Consider the following 24,794-nt stretch of genomic DNA (forward strand, 5'->3'; position numbering starts at 1 on the left):
TTGGACAGAAGGTAGAGGGGACCCATAGGACCCCTCAGAACCACCACCTGTGTTGGAGAATCTTTGCAGGTCCAGAGGACAGCAGATCCCAGCACCCGACATTGTTGCCTTAGGTGCTTGCAGATACAGGGGAGTGACTCCTTCACTCCAAGGGAGATTTCTTATTGCTTCTTTGGTGCAGCAGATGTTTTGTCTACCCCAGAGGATGCACAGCCTTGGAAATGTTGCAAGTTACTGACAGGAGCCGCAGAAACAATGTTACAAGGAGAGGTTGTCTTGTTGTTGCTCTCTTGTTTGGTTTCTGTGAACTCCAGCAGCGGCTTCTGTGGCCAGGAGAAGAATAGTTCTGGTAGAGTCTTGGATGCCAAGCCTGGGGAGTCCCTAAATGGCCCAAAACTGGGCTTGCAAGGTGACCACCTATCGGGAGGGGGAGGGTGAGGTGGTCACTGACGTCATCTACATAACCTGACCAGTCAGATGCTCCCAGGGGTCTCTGCCCATCTAGTTTTCAAGATGGCAGAGTCAAGTAGCCACCTGGAGGAGCTCAGGACACCTCCTGGGAGTGGTGATGGACAGGGGAGTGGTCACTCCCCTTTCCTTTGTGCAGTTTCACGCTAGGGCAGGGACCAGGGGTGTCCTTGGACTGGTGCAAACCAGATTATGCAGGGATGGCACCAAATGTTCCCTTCAAAGCAAACCAGTGCCGTGAGAGGCTACCTCTCCTCAGCCTTGTAACACCTATTTCCAAGGGAGAGGAGGTTCCTCCCCTCTCCCACAGGAAATCCTTTGTTCTGCCTTACCCTGCTTGAGCTGGTCAAGCAGCAGGAGGACAGAATCCTGTCTGAGGGGCTGCAGCAGTGCGGGCTGCTCACAGACCCTGGATGACTGGGGGCTCCTTGGAGGACGCCCCAGTATTGCTCCTACCAGAGTGCATGGAATCATGCCACCAACACTGGCATCAGTATTGCGGTATGATCCTGACATGTTTGATATGAACCATGGCCAGGTTCGGAGTTACCATTATGTAGCTGGACCATAAGTAGTGACCTATGACCAGTACATAGCTAAAATGGCTTCCCTGCACTTACGAAGTCCATGGAATTGGAACTGGAATTCGTAGGGGCACCTCTGCTCCTGTAGGAGTGCCCACACATACAGGGACCTATACCCTGCCCTTGGTGCTGGAAGGTCCTACCATAGGGGCGACTTATAGTGACCTTGTGTAGTGACCAGTAGCGAAAGGTTGCCTGCACCTTTTCACGCAGATTGCAAATAGCAGGCCTGCAGACGTAGCTTTCATGCGCTCCCATGGGTGGCATAATACATTCTGCAGCCCATGGGGGGCCCTTGGTGTACCTATGCCTTAGGTACCCAAGTACCATATACTAGAGACTTACAGGGGTACACCAGTATTCCAATTGTGGGGTGTAAAGTGTACCAAGACAACCAAATTTAGAGGAGAGAGCACAATCACTGGGGTCCTGGTTAGCAGGATCCCAGTGTAAACCGTCTGAGCACACTGACAACAGGAAAAATGTAGGGGGTAACCATGCTAGAAAGCGGGACTTCACTACACCTAATATCCTGGATCCTAATTGTTGTAGATCCGTAACGTCCGAATTCCCCCAATGTCAGATCCAGGGGTCCTGCCTACATCTTTGTCACGCCCAGCACTCCAAGAGAATACACCTCTTGTGTCTTTGAAATACCACAAGTGTTAAGAAGCCGGTGGCACTGAGAAAACCAGGATAGCTTTATAAGATTGAGATGCTGGCCCTATATCACACCTAGAGCCTATGCGTACCGTCTGCATCACGTCCAGCGGTCGAAGCAGAGGCACCTCTTAAAAAATAGGGCTGGCCCTAAGTCACACCCAGAGCCTTACACGTACCATCTGTGTCATGCACAGCGGTCCAAGTGGCCAGCAACCCAAAAACCCTGTACCACACCATAGGAAGCTGTCTGTCTACATAGTGCACTAAAATGAAGTACACTGGGCAGAGAGTCCAGTGGGTCCCCAGAGGTTTGCAGAGGCAGAAATAGATGGGTTTAGTGCTATTTTTGTGGTAGTGTGGGCCAGCAGTTAGGCTTATATTGTAATTGTGTTTAGAATTTGTTGTACTCGGTGGCAATAATATGAGACACACTCTCAAATAATAAATCTGAGACCAATTTAGAAAAATAACTGTTCCTTTTAAATATGCTTTGAAACAAATAACCTCATTATAAGGTAAGTAGTTTTTAAATTAAAAATACTTTGCTGTTTCACATATTGATACAGTGCAATTTTCAGAGTCTTCAGTGTTATCCTGTGGGAGGAAAACAAGAATGCAGTTTCATAGATAAGTACCCGACTTACAATCCTAGTCTTCAGGGTTTTATACTAACACCAATAAGGATCAGGTTGGTAACAAGAGTGCACCCACAGCAGCATGGGGTCAGGTGGGCGCAGAAGTCATTCAGAGTTGGTGCCTTTAGAAAGCTGGCTCTGCATATACTATTTCAAAGTGAGAGATAGTGTGCACAGATTCCAGGTTCCCCAAGAGGCTTGACAGAGGCAATAATAGATCATACTAATGCTCTATTTGTGGTATTGTGGTCGAGCAGTTATTCTTATCAGAGGGTAGTGTTAAGCATTTGTTGTACACACACAAGAAATAGAAGAAACATACACTCAATGACTTAACTCCAGGCCAATAGGTTTTAAGTAGAAAAATATTTCTTCTTCTTGTTAGGTCGTCTGGAATCTGATTTCCGGGGTTCAGGGTCGCCCCTAAATACTAAATTTAGGGGTGTTAGGGCTGGAGTGCAGTAGCCAATGGCTACTGTCCCTGATGGTGCCTACACCCTCCTTGTGCCTCCTCCCTTTGGGGAGGGGTGCACATCCCTATTCCTATTGGGCTAAATCATCCAAAACAAGATGGAGGATTTTCCAAGGAGGGGGTCACTTCAGCTGTGGTCACCTTAGGGGTGGACCTGGCTTAAGGGGGTGACTACTCCTTGTTTTTCTCATTATCTCCCCGGACTTGCTGCCAAAAGTGGGGTTGTGTCTGGGGGCGGGCATCTCCACTAGCTGGAGTGCCCTGGGACATTGTAACACGAAGCCTGAGGCTTTGAGGCTCACTGCTAGGTGTTACAGTTCCTGCAGGGGGAGGTGTGAAGCACCTCCACCCAGTGCAGGCTTGGTTTCTGGCCCCAGAGAGCACAAAGGCTCTCACCCCAGGGGGCCAGCAACTCGTCTCAGAGGCAGGCTGGCACAGACCAGTCAGTCCTGCACTGAGGGATTGGGGAAAAATACAGGAGGCATTTCTAAGATGCCCTCTGTGTGCAGTTATTTAATGGCAGGGTCCCAGTAACACATAGACTAAAACAACATATATACAGTGAAATATGGGGGTAACATGCCAGGCAAGATGGTACTTTCCTACAGAGACCTGCAAGAGTCTCCCTTTAATGCTTAAAGCACTTCAAAGCTTGAACGTAAACATTCATTAGATAACTGAAGGAGACATCTTAGAAAATAAAATGTTGAGCATTTCCTTGTAACCTATGTGAAGCAACAGAAAGATGTGTTTAGGAAAATGCCACTGTTAGCATGATTGACGCCCCCCCCCCCGCATTTTGCCTAGTGGTGATGCCAACTTTGATTGAAAATGTGCTGGGATCCTGCTAACGAGTCCCCAGCACCAGTGTTCTTTCTCTAAAACTGTACCTTTGTGTCCACAATTGGCACAGCCCTGGCACACAGATAAGTCCCCTGTAAAAGGTACCCCTGGTACCAAGGGCCCTGTGGCCAAGGAAGGTCTCTAAGGGCTGCAGCATGTATTATGCCACCCTGGGGACCCCTCACTCAGCACATGCACACTGCTTCACAGCTTGTGTGTGCTTTGGGGGGGGTGGGGGGGAATTACTAAGTCGACATGGCACTCCCCTCAGAGTGCCATGCCCACCTCTCACTGCCTATGGCATAGGTAAGTCACCCCTCTAGAAGGCCTTACAGCCCTAAGGCAGGGTGTGCTATACCACAGGTGAGGCATAGCTGCATAAACAGTATGCCCCTACAGTGTCTAAGCCAATTCTTAGATATTGTAAGTACAGGGTAGCCATAAAGAGTATATGATCTGGGAGTTTGTCACTACGAACTCCACAGCTCCATAATGGCGTCACTGAATACTGGGAAGTTTGGTATCAAACTTCTCAGCACAATAAATCCACACTGATGCCAGTGTGGGATTTATTGAGAAATGCACACAGAGGGCATCTTAGAGATGCCCCCTTTATGTCAGCCAACCTAGTAGTGTAGGACTGACCGATCTGTGCCAGCCTGCCTCTTCCAGACAAGTTTCTGACCACATGCGGCTGTGTGGCCTTTGTGGCCAGAAACAAAGCCTGCCCTGGGTGGAGGTGCTCCTCACCTCCCCCCTGCAGGAACTGTAACATCTGCTGCTGAGCCTCAAAGGCTCAAGCTTTGAGTTACAGTGCCTCAGGGCACTCCAGCTAGTGGAGATGCCTTACCTCCCCCACCCCCGACAAAGGCCCATTTTTGGCTGCAAATCCAGTGAGAAAATTAGGGAAAACAGGGAGGAGAGACCAACTCAGCCAGGACCACACCTAAGGTGTCCAGAGGTGAGGTGACCCCCCCCAATAGGGATACAAATGTGTCCCACTCCCCAAAGGGAGTGGGCACAGAGGGTGTAGCCCCCCTCAGGGTCAGTAGCCATTGGCTACTGCCCTCTGACCCCTAAAAAGCCCTTAAGTCTTGTATTTAAGGGCTTCCCTGAACCCAGCTCATCAGATTCCTGGCGATCTACAACAAGAAGGACTGCTAAGCTGAAAACCCCAGCAGAGAAGAAGGAAGACGACAACTGCTTTGACCCAGCCTTACCGGCCTGTCTCCTACTGCAGAGACCCTGCAAAAAGACCAGCGACCTCTGCCAACTCCACAGGACTGCCCTGCACCCAAAGAGGAACAATAACTCCTGAGGACAGTGGCTCTGTCTGAAGAAAACAACAACAAAGGACTCTCATCTCACTCCAGAAGCGTGGGTCTTGATTCTATGCACCCGATGCCATGGGCCATGTCCAAGTGGTCCACCCAGCAAGAGAGGGTCCGCGGCGATTGCTAGCAAGGCCTCTGCCTTGGTTGACCTCTCCAACCCTCCACGATGAGGCCTGCAGAGGTAATCCCGAGGGACCCCCTCACCGTGACTGCCCCGGACGAAGATACCAGACACCTGAAGAAACACTGCACCCTCAGCCCCCAAGCCTAGGAGTAACCAACCCTCTCCCCCTGTGCAGCATCATCCAGCAGGTGGCCCTCCTCTCTATCCATTCAGTGACTTGCCCGAGGAGCCCCCCTTGTACCTTGCCTGCAGCGCCTGAGTGACTCCCGGGGTCGCCTCATAGTTTCATTGGAAACAGACACCCTGTTTGCACCCTGCACCCGGCCGCCCCAGTGCCGCTGAGGGTGTGGGATTGGTGCTTACTTGGGACTCCCCTCCCAGTGCTCCTCTAAACCCCCCTGGTCTGCCCTCCGACAACGCGGGTACTTACGTGCAAACAGACCAGAACCGGAGTACCCCCGGTCTCTATAGGGGCCCATGTTAAATTGGCTCCTGTTTGACCTCTGCACCCGACCGATGCTGGTGCTGGGTGTTTGGGGTTAACTTGAACCCCCAACGGTGGGCTACCTATGCCCCAGAGACTGACACTGTAAGTTTGATACTTACCTGTAAAACTGTATTATCTTTTCCTCCCCCAGGATCTATTGAAAAATGCAGTGTCCACTTTTAAAACAGCTTCTTGCCATTTTAAGAAAAACTGTGTACATTGTGGATTCCATTCAAAGTCCTGATTATATCTATGTAAAGATCCTTTCACTTTATGCACTTACCTGCAAACTGAATCTTTGGGTTCTAAAAATAATCTAAGAAAATACATTTTTGCTACATAAAAAGCCATTGTTCTGGAGTTAAGTCATTGAGTGTGTTCATCTCTTATTGTGTGTATGTGTACAACAAATGCTTTGCACTACCCTCTGATAAGCCTAACTGCTCGACCACACTACCACAAATAGAGCATTAGTATTCTCTATTTTTCCCTCTGTCAAGCCTCTGGGGAACCCCCGGACTTTGTGCACACTATATCTCACTTTGATATAGTAAATACAGAGCCAGCTTCCTACAATGTGTGTCTCTGGAGCACAACAATCTAGATCACCAAGGCCAAATATACTGCTGCTTGAACTGATATGCAGGTCTTCAATTTTTGATCTGCTTTCCCATGAAGGACTCTCAAGGCATGACAAGTGCCACCTCCTGAATGTAGGTACACACCACATCCACGCCAGCACATTCACTTACTTGAATTTTAAATTGAAGATGTATCTTTCTTTAGTATCCAAAATACTATCTCTACTTTTACACCATAGGTTAACCACTTATATGAATAAATTGTTAATATGCTGCACAGTGATGTTCACACTTCTGAATAAGCAAATATTTAAATAAGTTAAAGGATATATACTTTTTTTAATTGTGCCATGAATGATGAACATTTGTAAAGGTGTGCATATTATGTTGTAAATAATCATTAAATTAAAAAGTGAACAAATTTAAAGAAAAACTAACATTATAATCCTCTTATTCCAGAGTCCAGCAAATGTTTTAAAAAATCATATCCCATCTTCTGCTGATACATCACAAAAGAACACAAAAATAACATGCAGGGTGCCTTCACCAACCAAAGGTATTGCTTTTGTATCCCCTTTGTTTCTTCTGAATTAGCTGTTCTTCATTCATAGTGATGCAATCATTGGTTTGAGTAAAATGTCTGTGTACTTTTCAGCTTTTTCTCTCGTAGTTTTTTTTAGGTTATATCTTTTCTTTTTAAACTCATTCACTGCCTGGATGTTGCTCAACTCTTTGAAACAGTTGTGTGCATATTTCATAACAACACATTGGGAATACCATTATGACTGTACATACCTCATTAGTATAGGTGTCACTGGGTATAAAATGCGTGGCATCTGTAAATTAAGTGTAATATTTTGAAAAAAAATTATTTGTTTTCTATGGAGTCACATATTAATATCACTGATTTATCACAATGCAAGTGCCTTGGATGTATTCAAACCTTTGGTTTCCTAGTGGTTTAGAAATCCAAAACATGAATTAGCACATGGCATGTCCAAGATAGTGGAGTAGTCACAAGATACACTATCATGACAGATGACCAGTCTGATTGATAGAACTTTGTCTGAACAAAACCAAAAATAACCAGCAGTTACAAATATAACTGTATAATAATTTAATTGTAAAACCACCCAGATTGTTTGTTAGGGCTTGGAGAGCATCCCCGTATTCCTGAAAATATTTTAGGAAATAATTACTATACTGAAATAGGATGCTAGAAAACATCACATATTGCTGCACTTTTTGCTGTCTGTTGCTGAAGTAACAGAACACAATTTAGTTTAAAAGTATCAGTGCTACTTGCTAGAATACATTGTGCCCCCACCTCCTTTTTTTTGCTCTGAAGAAAGTAAATAGTGTTAAAAGATGGCAGTAGCATTTGATGTAGGATTATCTCAAAACCAAGTTCCTCATTTAGTTGGTCGGCGATATGTTGATTCCCCAATAGATGCCTTGTTCTGCTTATGTAGTTTTAAGTTAAGTCCTGGTGCTTGCAAACAGATTAACTACATCTTAGTGCACAAATACAACATAGTTTATCACCCAGTTTTCTTTTACAAGGCCTGATCTTTCAACCTTCAACATATTGCCGAAACCTTATTTAATTTCTGCAACAAACACTACTTCACCAGTGTAGGAAAGACCTCTTCCTGATGGATACAACTACCTGTGGATTCCTCACCTTATGAATTCTCCCAATGCACCAGTGTAAGGAAATGCCTCCTTGGCATGGTTACCCCCTGACTTTTTGCCTTTTGCTGATGCCAGTTATGATTGAAAGTGTGCTGGGACCCTGCTACCCAGGTCCCAGCACCAGTGTTCTTCCCATAAACTGTACCTTTGTTCCCACAATTGGCACAACCCTGCACCCAGATAAGTCGCTTGTAAATGGTACCCCTGGTACCAAGGGCCCTGATGCCAGGGAAGGTCTCTAAGGGCTGCAGCATGTCCTATGCCACCCTGGGGACCCCTCATTCAGCATATGCACACTGCCTCACAGCTTGTGTGTGCTGGTGGGGAGAAAATGACTAAGTTGACATGGCACTCCCCTCAGAGTGCCATGCCAACCTCACACTGCCTGTGGCATAGGTAAGTCACCCCTCTAGTAGGCCTTGCAGGCCTAACACAGGGTGCACTATAATACAGGCGAAGGCATATGTGCATGATCACTATGCCCCTACAGTGTCTAAGCAAAACCTTAGACAGTGTAAGTGCAGGGTAGCCATAAGAAGTATTTGGTCTGGGAGTTTGTCAAACACAAACTCCACAGTTCCATAATGGCTACACTGAAATCTGGGAAGTTTGGTATCAAACGTCTCTGCACAATAAATGCACACTGATGCCAGTGTGGAATTTATTGTAAAATACACCCAGAGGGCATCTTAGAGATGCCCTCTGAATACCAGTCCGACTCCTAGTGCTAGGCTAACTAGTTTCTGCCAGCCTGCCACAACCAGACGAGTTTCTGGCCACATGGGGAGAGTGCCTTTGTCACTCTGTGGCCAGGAACAAAGCCTGTACTGGGTGGAGGTGCTTCTCACCTCCCCCTGCAGGAACTGTAACACCTGGCGGTAAGCCTCAAAGGCTCATGCCTTTTGTAACAGCACTCCAGGGCATGCCAGCTAGTGGAGATGCCCACCCCTCTGGCCACTGCCCCCACTTTTGGTGGCAAGGCTGGAGGAGATAATGAGAAAAACAAGGAGGAGTCACCCACCAGTCAGGACAGCCCCTAAGGTGTCCTGAGCTGAGGTGCCCCTGCCTTGAGAAATCCTTCATCTTGAGATGGGAAGATTCCCCCAATAGGATTAGGGATGTGCCCCCCTCCCCTCAGGGAGGAGGCACAAAGAGGGTGTAGCTACCCTCCAGGACAGTAGTCATTGGCTACTGCCCGCCTGACCTAAACACACCCCTCAATTCAGTATTTAGGGGTGACCCAGAACCCAGGAAATCAGATTGCTGCAATCTACACAAAGAAGGACTGCCGACCTGAAAGCCCTGCAGAGACTAAGGAGCCGTCAACTGACTTGGCCACAGCCCTACTGGCCTGTCTCCAGACTCAAAGAACCTGCACAGCGACACATCCGAGAGGGACCAGCGACCTCTCAGGACTCAGAGGACTGCCCTGAACCGAAGGACCAAGAAACTCCAGAGAACAGCGGCACTGTTAACCAACAGCAACATTTTGTGCAACTTTGAAACAACTTCTAAAGAACTCACTCTTCCGGCCGGAAGCCTGAGACTTCACCCTCTGCACCCGAAGCCCCCGGCTCGAGCTTCAGAGAACCAACACTGCAGAGAGAACTCCCAGGCGACTGCGACCTCGTGAGTAACCTGAGACGACCCCCCTGCACCCCCCCACAGCGATGCCTGCAGAGAGGATCCAGAGACTCCCCCGCCTTTCCCAACCGCGACTGCCTGGAACAAAGAACCCGACGCCTGGGCCAAGCACTGCACCCGCAGCCCCCAGGCCCGAAAGGAACCAACCTCCAGTGCAGGAGTGACCATCAGGCGGCCCTCTGCCTAGCTCATTCGGTGGCTGGTCTGAGAAGCCCCCCCTGTGCCCTGCCTGCATCGCCTAAGAAAACCTGACGCCAACTTTGCACACTGCACCCGGCCGCCCCTATGCCGCTGAGGGTGTGTTTTGTGTGCCTGTTTGTGTCCCTCCCCTCCAGTGCTCTACAAAACCCCCCCTGGTCTGCTCCCCAAGGATGCGGGTACTTACCAGCCAGCAGACTGGAGCACCCCTGTTCTCCATAGGCGCCTATGTGTTTTGGGCCCTCCTTTGACCTCTGCACCTGGCCGGCCCTGTGTTGCTGGTGCAGTGACTTTGGGGTTGCCTTGAACCCCCAACGGTGGGCTGCCTATGCCCAGGAAACTGAACTTGTAAGTGCCTTACTTACCTCAGAAACTTAACCTTACTTATCTCCCCCAGGAACTGTTGATTTTTGCAGTGTCCACTTTTAAAATAGCTTATTGCAATTTTAACATATACTGTGTGTACTACTGCTTTAATTCAAAGTTCCTTACTTACCTATGTGGAGTACCTTGCATTTTATGTATTTACTTCAAATCTTGAATCTTGTGGTTCTAAAATAAATTAAGAAAATATATTTTTCAATATAAAATCCATTGGCCTGGAGTTAGTCTTTGAATGTGTGTTCCTCATTTATTGTCTGTGTGTGTACAACAAATGCTCAACACTACCCTCTGATAAGCCTACTGCTCGACCACACTACCACAAAATAAAGCATTAGTATTATCTAATTTTTCCACTATCCACCTCTAAGGGGATCCCTTGGACTCTGTGCACACCATCTCTCACTTTGAGATAGTATATACAGAGCCAACTTCCTACACACGTCCCCTTGAAGCTCTAGGGAAAGTTTTGAAAAGTTTCAAAACTTTCTTTTGATGCCAAACAATGATAGGGAGTACAAGTCTAACTCTCCAGGATCTGGGGCTTTGACACGTGGAGACTTGAGACTTTAGGCCAGCAGTAAAGTTGATTCCAAGTCCAGTTACCACTGGTCAGCTGGGTACTTGAGGAAAAGGCTTCTTGCAGCTTATGTTCCTGTAGCCACACAGGAAGTCCACCATCTGATCCTTTGAGTTTGCTTCTTTGTCCTGGATACAAAAGCAGAACAGGGCCAGTCCTTCAAGGCTTGTCTGAGGTCAGACATCAGATCCGGTCCTCAATAAATCAACCACAGGTCCCGTAAGTGATTTAAGGATGGTTCCTGGGGATGCCACATTTTATCTTCCACCAGCTCATTGGGGGGTGTGGGGGTGACTCCTGAGCTCTTCCTAACCAATGGAGTAAAAATCCTAGCAACAACCTTATCTGCATTTTCAGCAGTTCTGTTTGCCCTACTGCAAGCATTTCCCTATGTTCTCAAAATCCAAGATGGGGAAACTTCTCTTCTTTGTGCAAAACCTTATGATGCCAGTGTAATGAACTTTCTCAGGCTCTGTGCCCACTCAAACCCAGGTATGGGGTTTGCTGTCCTCCATCTGGGATTGGTGCTAGCCTAACTATGAGGGCAAAGACCTAGGGTTTCTAGGTGTCACCGAACCTTTGCTTGTGACAGAGCAGGTCACTTTGAAGCTAATTTAAATTCCTACGCTCACACCAACTGGTGAAGAAAGCACCTTCCCTCTCCCAGTCCATTGTCTCTGGGAGCAACTTTCACACCTCCTTCACTCCTAATTTGGGCTGGGCAGTTGCTGGAGAGATAATGCTAATTAGCCTCCAGCAGCTTCAGACTGGGTAAAGGTAGCTTTCTAAAAGTTATATTTCCAATATATTTAATATAAATCTGACTCCACCATGAGATTGGACATTTATTGTGCTGCGTCCCCCAGGGCTCCTCTCTCAGCCCTACCCTCTTCAATGTTTACGTAACGTCACTGGCCAAGATTGTTCGCTCCCATGTGACAACTTCAGCAACACCATGATACACGTCATCAATTGGATGAAATCCAGCTGCTTGAAACTGAACATGGACAAGACAGAAGTGATCATCTTCAGAAGAAACCCCTTTCCCTTGGACGACTCATGGTGATCCTCCCCCCATTGATAACCCCTGTCACCAACTGACGACGCCCACAACCTCGGCATCATCATAGACAGCAAACGCACCTTCAAACAGCAGATAAATGCAGTTGCCTCTTCCAGCTTCCACACCCTCTGCAGAAAATTGGTCACCCAAGCCATCACCAGCAGACTAGACAACGAAAATGCCCTCTATGTAACTCCCTGCCCAGCTCCTCCACTGCCTCCAGACCATCCAGAACACAGCAGCGAGACTCGTCCTCGACCTTCTCCCCTTAAAAGTCTACACTGGCTGCCGGTGCACAAAAGGTGCAAATTCAAAGTTCTCACCATCGCCTGCAAAGCCCTTCAGAACATCGGACCCAAACGGATCAGCACCCCCCCCACCCCCACCACCACCACCACCTAGGCACCTTGCACACCCTCCTCGACTTCCAGAAGAAACTATAGGCACAGCTGTTTGAGGAGTAGCTCGGACACACAACGACAACCCTGAGCACCTGTATACCTCCTGGGGGGATAAGTCGCTCTTTACAAATGCTATGATTGATTGATTGATTACATAATTACATTTTTACTTAGTATATATTAATCTAAACATTAACTTTCCCTAAGCACGAGTTACAGTCTAACTAGTGATAATGTTGTTTTGGGGGACAAGACATTTCTAATGTTGGACATGTACAACTCCTAAATATTATGCACCCTAGCTTTTGTGCAGCAATGTGTGCTTAGGGGTAATAATAGCATAGTTCCTTGTGGTGGATTACTTTTTCTGTGGTTAATTATCTTTCTTGGATTGACTTGCCGATCTAAACTGGTCACTGTGTGCCACTGTGCTTAGTTATTCTTGCCTGATGTTAGGACACCAGTGCTTCTTTGTGCTAGATGGAACATGGAAGTTACAAGGTGACAGGTTTTGGCAATCTGCAGTGTGAAGCTTTTCTGGCTTTAGATACTGTACTTTAGTTTGCCATCTAGTGGTTGCATTGTAGTGTTTTTTTTTTTTTATTATTCTTTTTTTTTTTTTTCCTTTTTGTTTTTGAGTGGGTGTGTCATAAACCATTTAATGCTGTTACCCTTCTTGTATGATGTTGTGTCCAAGAAGCCCTGGAAATTCTTAAACATAGTCACCATCTTCAGGTTATTTTTCCGGAATTGGATCCGGAAGCACAACTCAGAGCTTGGCAGTCAAGGAGGAAATAACTGCGCCAAGGAAAAGAGTGTTTCTGTAAAAAACAAATGGCGTTGAAGGCAGCTGATTACACAAATGAAGTTGTGGGAGACGAGTATATGAAAAGGCACCAGTGCTGAGAATACCGAAACTTAGTATGACCACCTGGTAGGTGAAGAAAAGTGTAGTATGGAACACATTCCATCCAGATTTTTCCCCAAGTGCCACCAAGATAGCGATGAGGACTGCAACCTCTGTATCCCAAAATAACATTGTTCAGAGGTATATGCAGCATGCTAAGAATTCCAGCCCAAGACTATAAGGATGAGACAGAAGCAGAGATGGTCCCATTACACCTGCTGTTGGTAATCAAGAAAAGCTGGAGAAGAAACTCAAACAGATGTTGAGGGACGTCAAAACCAAGTGCAAGTTAACAATGTGAATGTGCTCGACAGCTGAACCGAAAACCTCAGACTTGCGCATGCAGAATCACCATTGATGTCAAAACATTCAATGTCAGATGGCTGAAAGAGCACCACAGATCCAAGCCCAAGGGTACCACTGGAGGCAGTCCCTCAGCCTTGAAAGAGGATCAGTAGCAAGGGAGTGACAAGATTCCTTCGGGGAAGAACAGCTCCGTGCCGAAGAAATTGGGAGAAAAAATGACACTGGGCAAAAGTTTTCTTGAAGTTGAGAAAATGAGAAGGTGCTCTAAGGCCGAAATGAAGGCAAGCCCTTGTAGGAAAATGGCTCCCTGTTGCACTTACCCCCCACTTTTTACCTGATATTGATGCTGACTTGACTGAGAAGTGTGCTGGGACCCTGCTAACCAGGCCCCAGCACCAGTGTTCCTTCACCTAAAATGTACCATTGTTTCCACCATTGGCACACCTCGGGCACACAGATAAGTCCCTTGTAAAAGGTACCAGTGGTACTAAGGGCCCTGTGACCAGGGAAGGTCCCTAAGGGCTGCAGCATGTGTTGTGCCACCCTATAGGACCCCTCACCTAACTCATTCACACTGCCATTGTAGATTGTGTGTGTTGGTGGGGAGAAAAAGGCAAAGTCGACATGGCATCCCCCTCAGGATGCCAGGCCTACAAAATACTGCCTGTGGCACAGGTAAGTCACCCCTCTAGCAGGTCTTGCAGCCCTAAGGCAGGGTGCACTATACCACAGGTGAGGGCATAGCTGCATCAGCAATATACCCCTACAGTGTCTAAGTCTATTCTTAAACATTGAAAGTACAGTGTGGCCATAATAAGTATATGGCCTGGGAGTTTGTCAAAACGAACTCCACAGCTCCATAATGGCTACACTGAATACTGGGAAGTTTGGTATCAAACTTCTCGAATAATAAACCCACACTGATGCCAGTGTTGGATTTATCAAAAGATGCACACAGAGGGCATCTTAGAGATGCCCCCTGTATTTTACCCAATCCTTCAGTGCAGGACTGACTGGTCTGTGCCAGCCTGCTGCTGAGAGACGAGTTTCTGACCCCCTGGGGTGAGAGCCTTTGTGCTCTCTGAGGCCAGAAACAAAGCCTGCATTGGGTGGAGATGCTTAACACCCCCTCCTGCAGGAACTGTAACACCTAGCAGTGAGCCTCAAAGGCTCAAGCTTCGTGTTACAATGCCCCAGGGCACTCTAGCTAGTGGAGATGCTTGCCCCCTGGACACAGCCCCCACTTTTGGCAGCAAGTCCAGGGGAGATAATGAGTAAAACAAGGAGGGGGTCACCCACCAGTCAGGAAAGACCCTAAGGTGTCCTGAGCTGAGGTGACCCCTGCCTTTAGAAATCCCCCATCTTGATTTTGCAGGATTCCCCCAATAGGATTAGGGATGTGCCCCCTCCCCACAGGGAGGAGGCACAAAGAGGGTGTAGCCACCCTCAAGGACAGTAGCCATTGGCTACTGCCCTCCCAGACCTAAATACACCCCTAAATTCAGTATTTGGGGGCACCCCAGAACCTAGGTAACTAGATTCCTGCAACCTAAAGAAACAATAAGGACTGCTGACCTACAAGCCTGCAGAGAAGGAAGAAGACGACAACTGCTTTAGCCCCAGCCCTACCGGCCTGTCTCCAACTTCGAAAACCTGCAACCAGTGACGCATCTCACAGGGACCAGCGACCTCTGAAGCCTCAGAGGACTGCCCTGGACTAAAGGACCAAGAAACTCCTGTGAACAGCAGCCCTGTTAAAAACCAGCTACTTCTTTGCAACAAAGAAGCAACTTCCAAATACTGCACTTTTCCCGCCTGGAGCGTGAGACTTCTCACTCTGCACCCGACGCCCCCGGCTCGAGATTCAGAGAACAAACACCTCAGTGAGGACTCCCCGGCGACAGTGAGCCTGTGAGTAACCAGAGACGACCCCCCTGCTTCCCCACAGCGACGCCTGCAGAGAGAATCCAGAGGCCCCCCCTGACCACAACTGCCTGTAACAAGGGACCCGACACCTGGAACCAACACTGCACCCTCAGCCCCAGGACCTGAAGGAACCAAACCTCCGTGCAGGAGTGACCCCCCAGACGACCCTACACCTTGCCTAGGTGGTGGCTGTCCCGAGAAGCCCTCTCTGTGCTCTCCTGCACCGCTAGAGTGACCGCCGGGTTCCTCCATTGTTTCCTACGTGAAACCAGACGTCTGCTTTGCACACTGTACCCGGCTGCCCCTGTACCGCTGAGGGTGTGTTTTGTGTGCCTACTCGTGTCTCCCCCAGTGCTCTACAAAACCCCCCTGGTCTGCCCCCAGAGGAAGCAGGTACTTACCTGCTGGCAGACTGGAACCGGAGCACCCCTGTTCTCCTTAGGCACCTATGCGTTTTGGGCACCTCTTTGAGCTCTGCACCTGACCGGCCCTGAGCTGCTGGTGTGGTAACTTTGGGGTTGCCTTGAACCCCCAACGGTGGGCTGCCTATACCCCAGAACTGAGACTTGTAAGTGTTTTACTTACCTCCTAATCTAACCTTTACTTACCTCCCCCAGGAACTGTTGATTTTTGCAGTGTGTCCACTTTGAAAATAGCTTATTGACATTTTTACAAAGACTGTATATCATATTGCTTTTATTCAAAGTTCCTAAAGTATCTAAGTGAAGTACCTTGCATTTAATGTGTTTACTGCAAATCTTGAACATGTGGTTCATAAAATAAACTAAGAAAATATATTTTTCAATATAAAAACCTATTTGCCTGGAGTTAGTCTTTGAGTGTGTGTTCCTCATTTATTGCCTGTGTGTGTACAAAAACTACCCTCTGATAAGCCTAATGCTCGACCACACTACCACAAAATAGAGCATTTGAATTATTTAATTTTGCCACTATCTTCCCTCTAAGGGGAACTCTTGGACTATGTGCACACTGTTTCTTACTTTGAAATAGTATATACAGAGCCAACGTCTTACAGCCCTCATACAAAAAAAAAAAGTTAGATGACTCTAAGAAAGTAGAAGATTCCCCAAAAACCTCTGGAAGAGAAACATCACCCAGAGCAGGAGGCTGCTGAAACGAGCAATCACTCACTCCAGAACCTCAAGAGGAGTTTGAGGATTAATTTTTCAATTTTCGACCAAGAACAGTTTTTCAAACATGACCTCTTGGTAGTAGGACAATGGACGGAAGAGTGGCAAGACGTATATGCTGACTCACCAGAAAAGGGGGCTAGACTCCTACCTTTTGAGATCGTTGCCCCTGATAACATCACTGCATACAATGCAGTTTTAAAGTGAGCAGCAAACACCTATATGGTGGGAGGAGCAGACTGAGTCATGCTTCCTTCTGGAGACAATACTACCCTACTACAAGGTGAACCAATTCCTCTCAGTGCTGCTCAGTGCCCGTGGCTAGTGTGAAGAGGCTTTCAGTGGTCATGGAAGGTGCAAAGGCCATCACTCCAATGGGGAAAAGAAATAACGTGTTTGATGGCATGTGTAACTGTAGCTATACATGATGTGCATAAGCTCGCCATCTAGTGTTGGGTTCAGAGTAGTGCAACTTGTTTTTATTCGAAGAAAGTTTTCTAGTCACAATATCGAGTGCCTCCTCCTCTCTGTAATATTGCACATGGGCATTGAGGCCTTTGTTAGTTTATTTTTCTCCACGTTGGGTTCGGATGTGTGTTCCTCTCGCTCCGAGTTCTCGGCTCCAAACAATCTAAAACGGTATACTTTCCACCTTTCTATCATCGTCGGTATTGTTTCTGAACGTATATTCTTTAATAATTCAACTTTTGGTTCCTTTTCCATACTCTAAATTTAATTTCTCTACCCTTTCGGGAACTGTCAGGCCCTCTTCGGGCCTACCTCTTCCACGTGGTATTGAACAATGCAGCCCTAATGGAACGTACTCCATTTCGATTTTGCCCACAATGCCATTCAAAGTTTCCACACACTGACCATCATCAGGTGTGTGATCTGTGCCTTTCACCAGACCACAACTATCAGACCTGCAAAGCGTGACATTCTTGTCAGTCAAAGAAGATGCTTAGAAATCGAAGAGCTCATTGAATGGAAATGGCGTCTTGACATCAAGATGATACACTGGACATCTTCAGCGACAAGCACACACAAGAAGACTTGGAACAAGAGGGGGTATTCTCTGTTCTGGATTCAGACTCTGATGTGCACTCGGACAGCAAGAGTCAACCATTGCATCCAGCACAAACGAAGTAAAAAGCCCCCTTTCTCATCGGACAGAAAAACCACAAAAGAGGTCACCGGTCTGCCACTGCCTTCCAGCCATGGTCGGAGCTGAGAAACTTATTCAGATGCCTCGCTGGGCACTGAAAAAAGCCAAAGATAAATCTTTGGCATCGACCTCCAGTACCAACATTTCAGCACAAACAAAACAAAAACTTTATGGTGCTTCAGTGTTGATCACCTCAGCACCGAAAAAGAGAAAAGTCTACTAATATTACAGCACTGAAAATTTTCCATCCCAAAAAACCTTTGGAACCGAAAACAACACAAAATACTTTCAGTGACTCTGGACAGTCTATAACAACCCCTACATCACAAGTAGAACCAATTTTAGAAGTTATGGATGCTAGGCAGTGCCGACTTCAAATTCAACAAGGAACAGGGTGGATTATAACATCACCTCTGCCACCTTTAAAGAGGAAATTAACTTTTCAAGAGAGTCTTAATTCCTTTACACCTCCAAAGAACAGACTTCTTTTCATAGTCCTACATCTCCACCTTTACCTACTTCTACACAACATACTCCTCCACCAACATATCCTCCTGTTTCAGGGTTCACACCACCTGGTGGGGCTACATCAGACGAACAGGACCCATGGGATGAATACGATCCAGATCATATTACACCAAATGATCCAGATCTTTACTCAGCAAGACCTTCACCACCTGAGGATTTCACATCATACCAACAGGTTATATCTAGAGCAGCTGCATTTCATAATGTGCAAGTGTACAATGAGCCAAAAGAGGAAGATTTTTTTATTTGACACCCTTGGTGCAACACATAGTCAGTTCCTCCTAGTTCTCCCAGGCATGCTCAGACATGCAGAAGAAATATTTAAAGAAACCTTGCTCTAAGGCTATCACTCTGAGAGTTGATAAAGTACAAGGCTGCATCCACTCATCCTTTATATATAAAAAGACAAATTCCTCCAGACTCTATTGTTGCATCTACTGCACGCAAAAGGGCAAATAGCCAGTCAACAGGAGACGCACCTCCTCCTGATAAGGGAAGTAAAAAATTAGATGCGGCAGAGAAAAGAGTGGCAGCTCAAGCAGCCAATCACTGGTGAATTGCTAATGCTCAAGCTTTGCTATCCAGATACAACAGAGCTCACTGGGATGCTATGGAGAAACTTTCTACAATACCTACCAGAAGAACATTGTAAAAGAGGGGTAGAAATTGTAAATGAGAAACAAACAACTTCAAATAACTTCATTCGACGTGCGCTTGATGCTGCTGCTGATGGCATCTTGTATTGCCATAGTGCCTCATGCCAGACTTCATATGCGTCCTCTTCAACAATGTCTCTCTCGTCATTGGTCTCTGGCACAGATTCAAATGGATGATCTAGTGTTGTTGGACGGCCAAACTTATCTCTCTCTACATTGGTGGAATATCACTAAGCTTATGAAGGCACGGCCCATTGTAGACCCTGTGCCTCACATCACTCTCCCAACGGATGCCTCAAACAACGGTTGGGGAGCTCACCACCTCAACCTAACAATTCAGGGGTTATGTGACAGTACTCATCAGTCTCGTAATATCAGTTACCTGGAACTACAAACCATATTCTTTGCAATGAAAGCATTCCTTTCACAGCTGCAACACAAAACAGTGTTGATACATACAGAGAAGTGTGACTGCCATGTACTATATTCAAAAAGAGGGGGGGGACACAATCTTAACAACTAGCACAGACAATATGGAAATGGGTGATTCATCACCATATTCACATAGTGGCACAGCATCTCTCGGGGACAAACAACCACTAAGCAGACCTACTAAGAAGGATGCATCAACAAACACACAAGTGGCAACTCCACCCACAAGTCCTTCAACATTACTTAAAAAAACTGGGGAACACCTCAAATAGATGTTTGCAAAATATCAAAACAAAAAATGCCAAAACTTTGTCTCTAGGTGCCCACACTCTGTCCAACGGCAATGATCTATGGATGAGTTGGTCAAAACTCAAGTGAAATGAATTCAAGAAACTCATGCAGCACTTACCTTAAGAGTTTGAAAAAGGGCCAGTAACGTAGCTATGCCTGGCTAACACTACCAAAGTTTAAACAGGAAATACAATCTGCCGTTATGAACATGCCCTGTAGAAGAAACAGTCTTTTTGGGCAATCAGTGAAAGAGGCTTTACAGCGCATGAGATAAGAAAATGACACAGCAAAAGCCATGAAGGCACTGCAATATAGGGAGACCCTTTTGAGAGGGTATGCAGCAGAGGAAAAGATCACCTGCAAGGGGGGGGAGAGTGGGCATGCACCAGGCCACCTCCTATGGCACATTCACACAATAGTAACATTGTCACAATAGCTTTACCCACCCACAAGATATGCCTTTCGAGGAAGGAGCAGGAGAAGAGTTACCACTATCGGAGGTACCTTCCATTGATAAGTGACTGCACAGGGGAAAAAAAACTCAACCAGGGGCCTGTGGGAGGAAGAATCAATGTGTTCAGAAAGGAATAGGCAAGGATTTCCTCCAACAAATAGACACTAAATATCATCAAACATGGCTACTGCATGGAATTAACAATAACACCTCCCACAATACCACCAAGAAAAAAAAATATCAGTCGGGCGAAACAAAGTCATCTGCTGCAAGTAGTCAGACTCTTCCTAAGCTAGAGGGCAATATAGATATGGTGTTTCAAAGAGAATAACAACACAATGTGATGTACTCAACATATTTTCTGGTTTTAAAGCAAGATAAGACCTTAAGACGTATTCTGGACCTGTGAACCCTCCACAGATCACTCAAAACACAAAAAGTCAAGATAATGTCATTACAGGAAGTAATTCCTGTTCTAGAGAAGGGGGACTATATGGTAACCATAGCCCTTAAGGATGCATACCTGCATTATGTAGTAAGCTGGGTTCTGGTTGTAGTACCCCCCCACTTTTCTGCCTGTTGTCAGTGTGTTTAGACTGTAGTTCACTGGGATTCTGTTAACCAGGACCCCAGTGCCAGTGCTCGCTCCCCTAAATTTGGTTGGCATACCGGTGCACCCCTGTAAGTCCCTAGTATATGGTACTTGGGTACCCAGGGCATTTGGTTCTGCAGGGGCCTCCCATGGGCTGCAGCATATATTGTGCCACCCATGGGAGCCCATGCAAACTGTCTGCAGGCCTGCCACTGTAACCTGCGTGAAATGATGCATGCACCCTTTCACCACCGAACCTGGTCACTGCACCTAGACATTATAAGTCACCCCTCTTGTAGGTCCTTCAACCAAAGGGCAGGGTGCATTTCTCTAAGTGTGAGGTAAAGGTATGTAGTGGACACTGGTCAGCACGAGTGGTCCAACTACATAATGGCTTCTCTGAACCTAGACATGTTTGGCATCAAACATGTTGTTATCTTGCAACTACACCGATTCCAGTGTTAGTTGCATGATAGCATGTACTCTGGGGATTCCTTAGAGGATCCCCCAGTTCTGCCTGTGCAGCCTCGCGGGGTCTAGTTGTCAGCTCACAATGCTGCTGACCCCAGACACTGTTCAGCCATCCTGCTGGTGAGCCAGGCTCGGGCTGGAGCAGCAGAACAAAGGACTTCCTGCAAGGGTGAGTTGTGACCACCTCCCCTTTTGTATTAGGTGTCTAAGGGCTGGGGCTGGGTGGCCTCTGAGCGCCACCACACTGATTTGAAGGGCATATTTGGTGCCCTCCTTGCATAATCCGGTTTGCACCAGTTCAGGGTTCCCACTCTTGCATGAAACAACACAAAGGACATGGGAGTAACCACCTCCCTGTCTAGCTCCTCCCCTAGAGAGGTGCACGGAGCTTTGCCAGGTGGCCACTTGATTTTGCCATCTTGGAAATACGATTTGCAGAGGCCCCTGGGAGTACCTGACTGGTTAGGCCAAGTAGATGACATACCTGACCCCCTCTGATAGGTGGTTCACTGCAGAGAGTGACCAACCCCATTTTTGGGTTACTTAAGGGCTTCCTTGCAGTAGGGTCCTCAGATTCGTCAAGCAAAACTCTCCAAGGAGCTCTCTGCAAGACATCTTCTGCTCCTGGCCTCTGGAACTGCTGCTGGTCTGCTTTGGAACCGAACAAGTCTACTTCTGGTGGGAAGGCTCTGATTGCAACATTGTTTCTCTGGATCCTGCAAGAATTCTGCAACATCCAAGGCTGTGCATCCTCCAGGGTCACAAGGACTCTTTGCACCAGGAAGCAAAAAGGAATCTCCCTTAGAGTGAAGGAGTCACTCCCCTGCATCTGCAGGCGCCTCAAGACAACGTTGACCCGCTGGTGGGGTCTGCTGACAACAGACAATCTGAAGATCCTTCTTCACAGGCGGTGAGTCTGTGGCCTCGTCTATGTCCTGCTTGTTTTGTAACCAACTTGGGAGATTGTGGACCTCTGCTCCTGCCACTGGACTGGAACCCCTGTGCACCATGACTGATGCACCTGCCAAGGCTTGTTGACTCTTCCTCTAGGAGATCTCCAGGCACCAAAAAGTCCCAGCCTCCAGCACTCTGCTGTCCTAAGAACAACCCCTGTCCTATAGCTTCTGCGACATGGGACTTCTGTTTTGTTGTACTTATAAGTCCTCCTTGTGACTCCCTGTGAACTTCTCCTGTGGTGACCCGTGGGGCTCCATTGACCTCTGCTGGCCTTCCTGCGTGCTGAGGGCCGGCCCTTACTCCCCCTCCTGGGTAGAGTCTCCTTGGTCTTGCTGGTCCCCAAAACTTTGCAAACTCTTCTGCAGCTCCTACTTGCACTTTCCAGTGCTAATTGGTGACCTAGCTGGTCACTGACCCTCCTGCAATGCAGCGACTGTCAGGAGACAGCTCGTAGGCAACTCTTGGGCTCTTCTGCAGCTCCTGGACCCAGCAGCTGGACTTCTTCTTCTACCGACTTAAAGGAACTTCACCTTCAGGAGGGTGGGCAGTGCCACCTGCACCACCTGAGCACCTCCAAGGGTGCTGGACCTCTGTCCCCTTCCTTTGCAGGTTCTCCATGTTCAGAATCCGTCCCTGGGTTCCACCGGCCTGGTCCATGGGTCGGGACAGCAGCTGGACAGTCCGAGACATTCACTGAGTTCAGAGAGAGTTCCTTCTCCCCTCTGCATCTGGGTCCCTGGTGTAGGTACTCCTGACTTCTGGGTATCATGGGTTAAGGACACGCTCCATCCATCCCCTTGTGTGCTGATTTCCTCGGGGTCCACAGGGAAAGGTCCTTAATTCTACAAACTCCAACCACTACACTCTGTGTTAGCCTGTCGGACAACTGGGTGGGTAACTACCTTGCACCTGGTTGCTGGGGACACTTACTATACTTTCCTCTGGTGTTGCTATCTGCTCCAGCCCCTAGCTAACTACCACACTTAACTTGGTTAGGGTCACTATTTCACATTCCACTTTTTTAGTAAATAGTTTGCCCATCTCCAGGGCCCTGTGTATTTTGTGCTATTTTTGTTAGTTATTTTGTGTATATATATATTGTGTGTAAATATCTCCAAAGGGAGATATACCAATGCTAGTTTGGTAGTAGTGCTTAATTTGTGCAACACATGTGTGGTTCTTTCCTGTGAGTGAGTTACTGTCCGACTACTGTGGTATTGCAAGTCCTTTACATTCCTCCTGGATAAGGTTTAGCTGATTGCCTCAGCTACCTCTTGGGAGTTTCTGCTATCTGGACACCTATTCCCTATTGATAAGGGTTGCCTGGACTCAATATAGGGTGCCACACCATAGGTGTACACCATAAACTGAGCCAGCCTTCTACACATATACAAATGAACAGACAACAATGGAAGCTCCTCACATTTGTAGTGGACAATGTGCTCCACCAAATCAGGGTATTACCCTTTGGAATTAAATCAGCACTAAGAGTGTTCACAAAGTGCGTGTCTGTGGTGGCAGCACACCGCAGAAAGAAGAGAATACAAATGTACCCTTAGCTGGATGACTGGCTAGTGAGGCAAGGATGTTCAAACAGTGCCAAAACAGCATACACCCAGTTATAAAGACACTTCACAACTTGGGGTTCTCCGTCAACTATAAAAAGTCATCCCAGAAACAAGAAAAAATTATCTTTTGGGTGCAACTCTGAACTCCCAGACTAAGAGAGCATTTCCAGTGACCAGAAAGGCCCAAGCAACACTGGATCAGACTCCTCTTTACCAGAAGGGCTAACGTCTGACAGTGAGAACTGTAGGGTTATGGGGAAAATGTTTGGCATGATGGCCTCATGAGTCACCTTGATACTCCAACTAAGACTTTGCATAAGGTTGTACAGGAGTGGCTGCAGCAATAGTGGTCACAAGCAACAGAGTTTGGGACTATCTAGTGATTCTTACTGTCCAAGTAGAAAGAGAAATGCAGTCGCAGGATTTGAGGAAGGAAGGGAAAAACTTTCAGAAAAACAACTCCCTCAAATACCATTACAACTGACGCATCACACACAGGATGGGGAGCTCACATGCAGAACATACATGAGTGGACAAGGGAACCTTAGAGAGGCAGTACAGCACATAAATGTGCTGGAACTCAACATTATCTTTTCTAGCCCTAAAGGCCTTCCAAAAACACCTGAAGGGAAAGACTGCATTAATCTGAACAGACCATACAAGAGTGATTTTCTGCCTCAACAAACGAGGGAAGAATGTTGTACAAGTTATCCAAACTAGTCCAAGACATAGGAAAATGGGTGATAAAGAAAGGGTAATCACTAGTGGCGATACAGCTGTCAGGAAAGCTGAGCATAGAAACAGATACGCAAACACTTCAATTAAATGGGAGTTAGAGTAAGAGAATTCTTAGTGGGGCACGCTCCTGGGGTTGTTCCTAAATCACGAAAAAATAAAAAAAGTCTAAACTTCAATTGAAATTTAACCACCCAAGATCTCTAGGGAATGCTATATCAATAAAATGCTCAGGAACATTTTGCTACGATTATTTCCTCAATACCTAGTCATGGCACAAGTGTGCCATCGGTAACAAGCCACATGAGCCAGGCAGCATGGCTCCTGAAAACTGAAGGTTTGGATCTCTAAACCTACCAGCAACGTCAATGCAAATAATTAAGGAAGCAAGGTGGCCTACTACAAGATGTTACACTGACAGGTGGAATAGCTTAATACACTGGTGTAACCAAAAGACTGCAGCGACTGGTCGCAGAACTCCATGGTGACCATATACCTTACA

General features: G+C 47.0%; 1 protein-coding gene across 4 annotated transcripts in view; it reads left to right on the plus strand.

Moving 5' to 3' along the window:
• Window positions 1-24,794, plus strand: part of CENPJ (centromere protein J) — a 261,058-nt gene that overhangs the window by 162,034 nt on the left and 74,230 nt on the right. For all 4 annotated transcript variants that reach the window (XM_069202296.1, XM_069202295.1, XM_069202297.1 and 1 more), the window contains one exon: window positions 6,651-6,747. In XM_069202296.1, coding sequence (XP_069058397.1) covers window positions 6,651-6,747 — 97 coding nt within the window. The remainder of the gene's footprint in view (window positions 1-6,650; window positions 6,748-24,794) is intronic.

This window comes from Pleurodeles waltl, chromosome 8 (assembly GCF_031143425.1).
Source record: "Pleurodeles waltl isolate 20211129_DDA chromosome 8, aPleWal1.hap1.20221129, whole genome shotgun sequence".
Lineage (NCBI taxonomy): Eukaryota > Metazoa > Chordata > Amphibia > Caudata > Salamandridae > Pleurodeles > Pleurodeles waltl.